The 12,700-nt window shown below is 43.0% G+C and overlaps 1 protein-coding gene across 1 annotated transcript in view; it reads right to left on the bottom strand.

Annotated features, from left to right (window-relative positions):
• TANC2 (tetratricopeptide repeat, ankyrin repeat and coiled-coil containing 2) overlaps window positions 1-12,700 on the bottom strand; it is a 208,362-nt gene that overhangs the window by 62,585 nt on the left and 133,077 nt on the right. The window contains exons 8-9 of the mRNA XM_010561364.1: window positions 9,356-9,481; window positions 1,243-1,524 (exon numbers count right to left, since the gene is read on the bottom strand). Coding sequence (XP_010559666.1) covers window positions 1,243-1,524; window positions 9,356-9,481 — 408 coding nt within the window. The remainder of the gene's footprint in view (window positions 1-1,242; window positions 1,525-9,355; window positions 9,482-12,700) is intronic.

Genomic DNA, 12,700 nt, shown 5'->3' with positions numbered 1-12,700 from the left:
TTCTGAGACAAGAATTAAGAGTATGAGGCTCTATTTATGCCAGTTTACTTATGCTGATAGCACAACTGCTGTAGTATAGTCAGGTGACCTGATTAGCATTTATTATTAAACACAGATTTTACTAAGCATAATACTTTTTCAGCATGTTAAAAAAAAAAAAATCAAAGAAACTTGCAGAATAATCATTATCTTCTATAGTAAGACTAGGACTTGTGATCTCTTTAGGAAATAAAGTCAAATTAGTTGATTGATTCTGAAGGTCTCCATCCCAGTAACTAACACTAAGAAATCATTCAGCTTTCAACTTCAGGAACAAACCAGAGTGCGAACTAAACAACAGCAGCATGTTAGGTGTGACCAAGGATCTTCATCCTTTGTGCATGAAAGATGCAGGGCACCTTCTCATTTGAAATATCCAAGCTTTTAGTCCAGAAACAGTTAAGTACAGTAGTCTCTTTAATCTCCACAATCCCTCTAAGCAGACTGGGGAGACATACAGTTGGTGCACTGCAGTTAAAATACAGAAACAAGCCCTGCCTTTCACTATGCATTGTTCATTTAGCTCTGACAAGTGACACTATTCAACATGCCAACATTCGGTGACATTTCAGATATTTCGACATGGCTAACAGTACTGCGTTCCAGTAAACAGATTTAACTACAGTTTCACTGAGATACAGTGACCTAGATCCTTAAAGATACCTTTAGGTACCTAACCCAGTATTTTTAGTCCTATCTTACTCACTTAACTGAGAGCTGAATGATTTTAAAATGTTGTCATCCCCACCTGCGAACATGTCAGCACAGAGTGATGTGAATTGGATGGCACCGCAAGAGGTAGAGCAATGCTGCGTGCAGAGCCTACATGGGCTTGCAACCCACCCTGAACATTTATACCATGATAAACTGAGATAAACAAAACATACAGGAAAGAGAATGCGCTGGCATGTATTTGTAATAACAAAATACTGGCAATTAAAATTGGAGTCTTCCCAATCAGAGAAAATCTGTGATTTTTCTAAATCAGAGAAATAAAAGACAGACTATTTTGACTCTCCAAAAGGTAGACTTGGAACAGGAGCAGTATAAATATTGCTGACAGGTGCTTCCTTTGCTTTGCAACAAAGACTAAGCTGATTTCTTAAGCCTGAAAAGGAATGGGATCTTTTCAGCCAAAACCATTACAAAAGCTGATGGAAAAAGTCTCCAGTTTTTTTAAGATCTGTGTACTGTTGTACTTACGTTTCGGAGAGGCATGCGGGCTATCAGAAGCAATCTGTCTCATCCGTGTGCCATGGCAGCTGAGCGCAACCAGTCTGGAGATGATGGCCGTTTTTCCAAACCCAATGTTCCCAACAATCACTACACCTCGGTTGACGCTGGCGTTTGAACTCTGCAGCTGCGCATCTATCTCGTGGAACACCCAGTCCCGGCCAACGAAGACGGACTCGGTGGTGATGCTGGGCACCTCAAAGAGCAGCGGTTTCAGAGAGATGTCGGGAGGTCTATAAGGTGCGAAGCGTACTATATACAAGAAACACAGTGAAAGAACATAAACATCAATGCTAACAGTAAAACTATAGTTTGGAAATTGCTGTTTAATCTTCCTTAGAAATCTTTTCATTGCAAAAAGTGAAAAAAATACAAGCTTACTTATTACCCACAGGTTTGTTGTCAAAAGCATCTGGCTTATTTTCCACCATAGCATTTTCCACCAAAGGAGTTCAGAGAATTTTACAGGAAGAAGTAGTTTTACAGCTAGGGAAAGTGTAGCTGGAGAAATGAAATTTCTTGCTTAAAGTCACCATAATCAAAGGCCCTGCCACAGGCAGAACGGTACGCTTTCCAAGGCAGCTACCCCTGTGACGAAGTACTGTACGTCTGTTCAATATACAGATATATAATATGTCTGTTGAGCACAAAAAAAAAAAAATCTTAGCACTTAGAAGTGTTAAATCAATCTAAGCAAAGTTATTTCAACTCTTCCAAAGTATATAAATAAAACCAGATTGCTGATAGGATGTTCCTGTACGGCAATCAAAACATTTTCTCTTTTCACAAGGAAAAGCGGAGTGGCAAGCAACGTAAAGTTAACAAAGAGTGCAAGAAATACCTCCCCAACAGATCACATATGCTGGTGCAACACTAACACCTAAAAACAGGGGTATTGATCCTGTTACTTTTCCCATTTTTTTATGTGTTAGATTATAATAAAATTACAACTAAACCCAAACCAGCCTTGAAACCTTTTCAGGAACATTTGGGGGTGGAGGGAGAGGGTATTTGCCATTCTTTCCGTTTGGCACAAGCTATCTAGGGAACACACACCTAAAAAGAGTAACAATTATGCCCAGAGCCGGTGCACAGATGCGTTTAGAAAGATCAAGTCATATGGTGCATTCTGCCTATGAGATCCGTAATTGGAAGATGACACGTATAAATCTATAAAAAAAAAAATTTAAAAGTGATGGAAGCACTTTCTGCTGACAGAAACAGTTGCTGGATCTTCCCACTTTACCATCAAATTGGTTTCTTAATTAAAAACTTTCAGAAGGTGGCCGCAAAGCCAGCAGGTGATTCCCACTCAGGGGGAGGTTAGTCATCACATTGTGCGTTTTAGCTGCAAACTTTGAGTTTGAGAATATAATTCCTTCCAGTCAGGGCTAAGTGACATGGATAGAGCTACATCCATGGGAGACGATTTCAGACCTGGACCTGGTATGGCAGCTCTGAACACACCTTCCAACTGCAACACAAACACTGTACTTCACATTCAACACAGATATTTAAGCTGACGGGGTAAGCTGTGGAAAATTTGAGCTGTGGATCACAGAAGTTGAGTTCAATTTGTTTTGAGATCACACGGCATGCTGCAGACGAAAACAACCATACAAAATCTAGATGTCTCCATGGTGTATTTTAAAAGAAAATCCCATGAAGCCGCAGAGGAGGAGTTCCCCGAGCGGGACTGCAGAAGGATTTAAGTAAAAAAACCTATCAGTTTGCTCAGCGTTATCTCTTGGCACGATCACACTCCCATCATTTACATTAGCTGCTTCCAGTGGAGATGGTTTGGTTTCTTTGAAGTTTTAAAAGCCCTCAGACATTTAAAAAAGTACAAACAGCATTCAGCAACCGCTGACGTCTGCCATTTCTTCACTCGCGGCCGTGCGGGCGCTGGGGTACGGACCGTGCTACTGCACTAGGCTTTCCACTGAACTCATCAAAAATAGTTTATCTAATAACGACAGGGGGATGCTTTATCTACGTGGGAAGAAGTTATAGACGTGCTACCATCCTGAAGATCTCACTGTAAATATAAACACGCGGTTTTTGAACGGACCAGCGTGCCACGTCAAGCTCTGCGCTCCGGGATGAGCTCCGCTCCCAGTGGAATGAATCCCTCTGGAAGCTATGAACCCCACCAGTGCCCGCTCCCTCCCAGTCCCCCCCAACCACCCTCCCCTCCCTCTGAACCAGTCCAGCAGCAGAAGACCTGCTCCCCCTGCCCCAGTACACCCTGTGCCCCGACTCCAGCACTGCACTGGGACCCTCCCTGGGGAACCGCTGAACTGATGCCCGTGGCTCAAATCACCTTGAAATCCTTGGCAGACGTGACCAGGGAGCTGATCTGTTAAACCAGAGCCGCTAAAGGGGCTGGGATTTAATGTTACATCAGATGTGTCTAAGGAAAACAGCTTGTATTTAAAAATGTTAGGTATTTTGAATTTCCTTTTTTTTTTTTTAAACTGATACAGAAAATGCTGCAGACAGGAGCTGTATTTTTATTCCCACTTGAAAATGATGAATGTGCTTTAAATTTATCCTAGGGTGGAGATGCCTTTTGAATTGCATGAGCTCACAAGCAGCTCGTTTGATTCCCCTTGCTGGGGTCTGTCACGCGAGCGCAGCGGGATGCGCTGGCACAGGAAGATGCTGGAGAAGCAAAAATCGCTGGCGGTGGGAAGGGCCGAGGCAGCGAGGCTGCTGCCGCCAGCGGTGCCGAGGCAGCCCCGGGGGCCGCGCGTCCCCACGTCTCCATCGCAGCTCCTGGCTGCGGCAGCACCAGTCTGGCTCCTGGCGTCAGTGGGACCGATGGGCTTCCCACCAGCGGACGGCACATTGCAAGAGCAACAGCACACGGACGTGGCAGAGATAACCAGCTGGAGCGGTTCGATTGCATGCAAATTAAGCGTTCCAGCAGTGCATTTGACGAGGGAAAATTTTTGTTTGCATTATGCCGCCAATAGTATATATGGGAAATTAAATGAAAAAATTAAAAAAAAAAATCAAAAGACTCCATTTGGAAAACATCAAGCTAAGATTTGTGCTTGATAAGCTACAGCTTTGCTTTACTCGTGCGTGCGTGTATATACGTGATACATTGTGTTAGTGAGTGAAAATGCACAATAACACTCTTCTGAAAGCCAGAAGTCTAACAGGTACCAAATGGTCTTGGGGGCTAATGCAGAGACAAGACTGATTAAATATAAAAGCTATGGGATCCAATCAGGTCCTGCTTTACACAGTGGAGACCTGGACTCAAATCTTGGTTTCTTTTTAGAGGTGCGGATAGCTTTGAGGCTGTGTGACACCTAAACCTTTGACCACAACCCCAAACAGAAAAGGGATATCCTAAAGATCGGTCTTTATCCAAGTGCTAAAGAATGAATCATGAATATACACATCTTGGCTCTAACCTGGGAATAGCATACCCTGTCCTAAAAAAGGCTTAACAAAACCCTGAGAAGAGACATACCCACTTACCTACCTGTATCCAACCTTCCTCCCCTCCAGACCTCCCAACACCACCAGTCACTGCCAACAGCAAAGCAAACCTCCTCTCCTGCCAGCCTGGTGGGACATTTAATGACTTCAGGCTTTGTAACGTCAGGGCTCCCAGCGGGCGGAGGATGCTGGTAAGCATCTCGCCATTAAGAAAACCCTCAGTGCCACATTGGTTTGGACACGAGTGCTGAGAACACGCTGGTTGTCCCACCAGCCACCAAAATGACCTCCATGTGCCAGCAGAAGTCATTTTATTTCACCACGCCGTCTTTGGAAGAGAAATGCAGCATCAACGTTTTCCTAGCCGGACTGTCAAAAACGTTTATGAATAATTTAAGACTGCCATTGACTAATTGCAAGCCATGTGCCAGATCCTCATTAATTCCCGATACTGTCTGCTGAACCACGCCAAAATCCTCCCCTGTTACTATTTATTTTACAACCCTCAGCAGCCAGTGGTCCCCACGCACAGGCAGGCAAGGCACAAACCCAGGGGAAGACCCCGAAGCCCTGGGGGGATTCTTCAACTCTTTTCAAAGAGTTGAAAAAAATACCCCACACCTCAGGGAAAAGAGAACCAGAGAGAAGGAAGGCTGCACCACAGCTTCAACATTTGGGGCAGAAATTAATTAAAGGATAAGCTAATGGAAAGGGCGCTGAAAAAGAGGATGAGAAGGTTCAGAAGTATCGGGTGAGGATGTGCGCACACGTTTTGGATGAACCCTGTTAGCCACTTAACTTTAGTACTTGTGAAAATCAAAGTATGTGATTAAGCTGCCTTCCCATCCTTGAAACTTTGTCGAACACTTGCTGGCTTTTATATTCCTTTTTAATGAAGCATTTTATAGAACTTAAGCCAGAGTACCACAGAAATACCCCAAACTTCTGATAATATCTTAACATAAATTAAACCCATACTTTTCCTGGAAATCAGTGTGTGGAGTGGAACAGAATGAGGTCTGGTAGCGTAAAATTTTCATGAGAGTTGATGAAATACTGTGCAAACTTCTGTAGAGCGCAAGCAATAAATTCAAATCCCAAGCTGAAACACTGCCTACCATACCCATCCTGGCTCTTTTTTGTGGCTGAAAACTTCAATTAAATCAAACAAAAGCTGGTTGTATTAGGTGCACGACTGAAAAAAAGCCATTGGGCTGAAAACAAGCAGGAGCAAAGTCAGACAAAGGCCCATCCTGCTTTACCACATAGGTCACCCTCTGCTATATAAAGCAAATTTTTAGTTATTTTAGTTGTTGAAAGACTCTAAAAATGGCTGTTCAGAAATCATTTCTTTACAGAGTCCCCTCTCTTCAAACAGGAATCTTTTCTCAGCTACGCTGGCAATCAGCATCCACAGCTCATTAGTTGGTTTACATTTTGTTCTAGATGTGTTTTGTTGCCATTTTAGTATCCCCTGGTGGAAGATACATCTTGCTGCCCAAAGAAAGCCCTTACAGGGCTAAGCTGCATAGCCTGCATATTGCCAATATGTTGAGAGGAAGCCCAGGTGAGAAGCGCTTTAGTATTTATCACAATGAAATGCAGTTCTGAATAACACAGTATCAATCAGCATCTGCTGTGTCCTTCGTTAAATAAGAACCCATAAATGAGCCAAACGTCTGAGTTTATTTCCTTTTCTAGCTTTAGACTGCAACTTCTTTCAAGTGTCATCTTAAATCTATACATCCATCAGGATGAAACCAGTGCCTGTTTTTCATAGACCGTGTGCCTAAAAAGTCTAAACTATTTTGTAGCATTTTTAAAAAGTGTGTGAAACTCTCATACCCAAAAGGTTAAACACATACCATGAGGAAAAACACCCCAGAAAATTATAGGAGACAGTTTAAGGAAAACATGCTACTGCCGTATTGCTTATATTGGTAAACAATATATTGATGGAGTCTGAACCATCCTCTTCTTCACTCCAAACCTCACCTAAACACCAGGGTTCTTCACACCCTGCATCAACGCTGACATTTGCTTTTTGGAGAAAAAAAAAAACCAGTCATGATGGTAACAGTCGGGGTGTTCTAATACCATATAATTTGGTTGCCATCTGGCTCCTGCTCCACGGTACATCACAGCCATCATCTTGTACTTTGGGTTACAGCAACCCTGAACAGCTTCAAATCCCGCTGGCTGAAAATAGTAAAAGCAAAAATTGCGTTCACCGCCCTATTAAAAACCTGCCGTTGGTACGAATACTTGTCATGCTTTTAGCCGTTGGGATTGCTGAATTACTCCCCTGGTTAAAATAACTGATTTAATAAAAAATAGCAGGGACAGTCTCCCATTTAGTTTCTCTGCACTGGGATTCTTGAACACTGGGAACAAACCAGTGGGCTGTAACGTGTCCCCCTGATACAGGGCCAGGAATTGCTTCGCTATTTCAGCCCAGTGCCAAGACTAGATTTAAAGTTAAACCCGAGTTTAGGATTTCCAGTTGGAACAAAGAGTTGGTGATTATAACAGCCCAGATCGATGCAATTTCACAGTAATATCTGGAACATGTATGTATTTGGGGGGAAAAAACCCTCACATATTCAATGAAATGAAAATATTTCCAGATAGTGGTGGTTTGGTTTTTTCACATCTTCTTCTTCTCCCTCTCTTTTTAAAAATAGCATGGCACCTCAATTAGGATCAGAAGCAAATTCCAAAAAATTGAAACACTACTGCTATTCTCATGCAACCTTCACAAAAAAGGAAAAAAAAAAGAAGAAAAAGAAGAAAGAAAATATGTAGTGCTACATGGTTTTTAAAAGTGTGTCTGGAAAACAATTTGATTCTGTTCCTACAATAAAGTTTAATGTTTTGGATGCAATCACTGCAAATTACGAAGCCTTGGCAAGCTACTCTGTTCGAACATATGGAAATTTTGTCTGTCAAACTTTGCTTTCTTCACTTACTGCCTGCTAATACATTTTTATAACTGCCTCACCAGCCAATATGATTTCATTACAGACTGCAATCCAAAGCGACACAAACCCACTTTTTTTCTTCCAGTTGAGGGCTCATGTATATGGTAGAAATCCCAACCAGGCTGTAACAGGTCGTGCTTGTGGTGCTGAGCAAAAACCCAACCTGTCACCCTCCGGCTCCTGATTTCCTTACCTGAGGATGGTGGGCACTTGCTCAAAAAAAACCCCAGATAAAAAAAATGTTTAATGTACCACCAACTGAAACCCCTCTCCCTATGTACAGTGGAGAACAAACTAGTCTCATGGCACAGCAATGACCAGAAAAAATCCCAAACGAGCTTTCTCAGCCATTTACTCATTTGTGCAATGGCAAATGATGGGGATGAAGCGTTAACCTGGCGATCTGCTGCAGATGCAGGGCTGTCACGGTGATTGCTTGTGGATGCAGCCAAAGACCATGCCCAGATTAAAAGGGGGATGGAAGTTGTAGGGTGGGCTGAAACCCCCAAGGACATGAGGTGAATCTAGCTGGAGTTGCCTGGAAATAAACAAAATACTAAAATGTCAGCCCTGGCTCCTCTTCTCATTGCTAACGTCTTTTTTTGTGCAATTTGCCAGGACGAACCACAAAAATTTCCCCTCTCAAAAGGCCTTTCAGAAGAAAAAGGGCTGCCTGAATACTGGCATTGTGAGTGCCTGTAAGAGGGATGCGGCAGGATGGTGGCCCCGCACACTGTGCTTGGCTCCTTCCCTACCGGTACGCTGCAAACTGCAAAGCTGGGGCTGTAATCCTTTGCTTTTGTTTCAAAAAAGAAGAAAAAAAAAAGAGTAGCCTATCAAAATTTCTCATTTTTTTTAGAAACTATCAAAGTATTAGCCCTGCAGTGCTCAGAGACTGACAGAGGGCTGGGTAGGGGAGCAGTCAGGGAGAGGAATTTGGGGATCTTTTGCAGGAATACCCTTATGTGATATAGGGGTGGATGTATAGGTTCAGTCCCAGGCCGTCCGTAGGCACACACAGCCCATCCCATCACCCCAGACGTGGCTGCCAGGCTCAGGGAAGGCAGCACCCTCGGCAAGCTGAACACGGAGGAGATGGCCATCACCCCGCCTCGGGGCGCAGAGCGGCTCTGGAAGCCAGCGCAGGGGCTGGTTTTAACGTACAATTTGCTGATTTGTATGCGTGTTCCTGAAAAATGAGGCTGCTCAGACTTTGGGCCAACTCGGTAATACAATTCCTCTACAATCCATTTTTACACCATGGCTACGTACAGCGTGCTTCTGGCAAACCAGACGTTTAAGTCAGCCCAGAAAAGCAACCCCAAAATGTTACGCTGACGGCACTTCACCGATCACGGAGCAGTGGGGCACCATCCAGCTAACTACCACCAGACAGAAGGCAGGAATACTTCCTTCATCACTTCATTTATTTTCTTTCCCCTCCGATCTGGCCATGCCACCACGGACACTGCCAATAAAGGAGACTGCTTCACATCCTCACGGAGAGGCAGCGCTTAATACCCGTCCGTAAAACAGTCCTGCTCCAGGATTTTCGTAAGGATGTAGACGTAAGCGGCTGCCGGACGAGCTCCCAGCCCCGAGAGCCCCGTGAAACGCGAGCCCCGAAGCCCCCGGCACGCTCCTACCTCGCAGGTCCTGCTGCGTGCGGGCTCCGGCCATGCTCTGCCGCGGCATTCGGAGGGATGTCCGCAGGGGAGTGTGTCGCTGCTCGTCCAGGTAAGCGAGATCTTCTAAGTGGGCTGAGCTGGTGGCTGCCATGAGAAAGCAAACAACAACATCACAACCTGGCTTTTTGGATCTAATACTCTGGTTATTGGGGTTTTCGGTTTTTTTAAACAAAATACGCAGAGTTGTAACTACATTGAGTCAACACGGCTAAGACGATCCAAGTCTAATTTCCCCTAGCGCGGAGTAAAGAAGTGTTGGGTAACTTCTTCTCGTGCCCCATCGGTATTTGCTCAGTTTGGTCTGCTGTTGATTTTCACAAATAAAAAAAACCACACGGAAAATGGATGCACTGGGCCTCTCATACCTGATCTAAGTTCTCCCATCACAAAACTCACTCAATTGCCTGTGTGCAAAGCTTGACGGATACAGTCGACATTTCCTACTATGTAAGACAACTCAATACCGCATTTTATGCTGAAGCCCACAATCTCCCCTTCAATTATTTTAGAGCTACTTAGTTTGGATATTAACATTTATCTGTTCATAAAGCCAGAATTTGTGGCAGAAAAATAAAACTTTCAACAGACCAGCAAAAATACATGAATAAATGAGAAAAATGTTATCTGAACTAAAGAAGATAACTTTACTATTCCAGTGTTACTTGCTCATGGGAGAATTTAGTTTTCTTTACAATGCTAGATCAAATAGGAATAATTTATCGGTTTTTTTCTGAAGGTGCCATCACTACACAAATAAGCATGGCTGGAGCGGAAACTGTAGCTAGAAACTTTATCTCTCTCTCTCGGAAACTGGCAGATAATACAGTGCAAGTTATTTTTTATTCCATTTTTCAACTGAAGCACATGGACCATCCCACCACTAGCCGAGCGCACACCTCCAGAATACCAGGCTACTTCTGTGGGGCAAAGCTACGAGCAGTGATCCCCACGGCATTACAGGAAAAAACAGCAAATCGGTTAAGAAGCACAAAGGGTACAACCACTTGATTTTGAAGGTATTTCTCTCCAAATCCCATGGCTTCAAGCATCACCTCACATGGAGCATTTCCTACCAAGATGTGCCATTTACAGCGATCGTTTCCATGACCAGTTTTTAAGCAACACTTCTTCCACAGCTGCCTGACGATTACGAATATTTTTAAAATCTAATTTCATAATTGGTGCTGCACAGTTAGGTGGGAAATGCCTCCGGAACATATCAGAGGGGAATGACTAGAGTTAACACTGGCCACAAAGCTGCAGCAATCAATTTTTTATTTTATTGGTGATGATTGGAACATAGGAGAAAATGTGGTTTAAACAAAATAAATTTGGATCACTTGCATCTGAATTTACCCACTATTCTGCCATGTCAGAACCCTTTTCAGCCAAGTAATTTACAGAATATTATAAAACAAAGTTATGAAAACTCCACTGCATGAAATAATCTTTCCAATTATAAACAGAAAACTTAAAAATAGTCTTTGCAGATCACCAGCTCTGTTCTTGTTCTGATAACCATTTCCAAAATTCACATTAAACATTTACCAGTGGAAATCATGCTGCTCAGTATTGGGCTGCTCAGTACTCTGCATCCAAAACTGCTTTTTTTCTTTAGTTTTTGGTCAATTACCATAACAAGATTATTATTTTAAATTGAACTAATTCATTAAATGACTTCTTCAAAGACTGCCTGTGAAGCTGACATTAATTCTTCACTGTGAAATGGGTAAATATTTGGGTATAGCTCTCTAGAGTAGCTCACAGCACTGGACTTCGAATCCTTCCTCCTTACCACCCAACACAAGACATAACAATTCAACAAAACTGAAAGGCAGAAATTTCAAAACTAAGAGAAACATCTTTTTCATACAATGCCTAATGGCCATGTAATAATCTTTACCAGATTGTGTTGCAGTCATAAACTAAGCAAGATTGAGAGACTCTAACAAGGGGTGGGGAGACGAGGCTTAAATTCAGCAGTGATTTTTAATGCTGTTCTTCACATTGCCTGAACTCTCTATATAAGTTTTCAGAAAAAGAGAGACAGAGAGAGGACAAAAGGTAAGCAACAGCAGCGAGAAAAAAAGAGGAGATAAAACCATCAAAGTCTGTTTTTAGAAGGCCTTCATGCTCTTCTACTCTTGTAAAGTTGATGAGATGTTCACTGTGAAGGAGCAGATTAGAGCTGAAATGCCGCAATTAGAAAGATGTGGTTTTAGCGTGGATGCAAGTTATTTTCTGTAAGCACTAAACCCACCGCAGCCTGCTCCCAGCACCTCCAGCATTCAGCTTCAGGTTTCACTTATACTATGGTGGCACAGGCCAATGAAACGTGCCTTTTCCATAAAACGTGTGCAATTTCTGTCCGCTTTTTGCTGTGTAACCGAGTCGGAGGATCTCCAGTGGCAGAGCAGATGTTACTGCAGCGATCGCAGGCAGACCCAGAGTATCCCGGGGGTATCTATCCAGGGACACAAACCAAAAACTTGCCCAGGAGCCTGGTACCACGTCAGGCAGGTCGGTCCTTCCCACGTCAGCCTTCATCCCACCATCCACGCCAGCGTCAGCTGGACTATGCCTATACATTTGATACAGTCCCACACGTGGCTGCTGACTTTCTCATGAAAAGTAGGACCTTAACAGATAATCATTTCTTGTTAAATAAAAATCCCTCTTCACCCCAGCTGATTGTCAGGCAACAAGATAAAAAGCAGCCAGACAGGATTGCCTAGCACTGGCTAGTGCATTTAGGATGTGCTGAAAATCCACACCAGAAACAGCCCTAATTGATCCTGGGAGAGTTTAGAAGGGGAATATATTCAGGCAAAGGAGACCGCCTTTAAAAAAAAAATAAATAAAAAAAAAAAATAAATAAAAAAAAAAATCAAAGTCTGAATGCTTTTCTTTTATATTTGTAAATGACACTGCAGTAAGCTTATGCAGACCATTACATTAGGATAAGCATCATCATCCTTTCCAGGCATATCTTCTACCCTTGAATGGGAGTTATTAATGCGTTACACACAGAGCTCAGCAGTTTTGCTGCGCCAAGGCTTCGTCACATACAATAAACAAACTTGCCGGCTGAAAGAACTACTGTTTCTTTGTGAAGACACTACGCTTTTTCTTTACTGAATTCTGTTAAATACCCTCATGACTTCAGTTCAAGTTACCCCGTTGAAGCTGCTCCTGCTTCTCTGAAAAAAAGGAAAGAAAACAAAACTCCCCATATCGGACTTGCTGCTAAATATATATATATGTGTGTGTGTGTGTGTATATATATATATATGAGACAGTGTG

Source organism: Haliaeetus leucocephalus, unplaced genomic scaffold, assembly GCF_000737465.1.
Source record: "Haliaeetus leucocephalus isolate CR32 unplaced genomic scaffold, Haliaeetus_leucocephalus-4.0 Scaffold144, whole genome shotgun sequence".
NCBI lineage: Eukaryota > Metazoa > Chordata > Aves > Accipitriformes > Accipitridae > Haliaeetus > Haliaeetus leucocephalus.
This window is presented reverse-complemented; position numbering and strand designations above follow the sequence as displayed.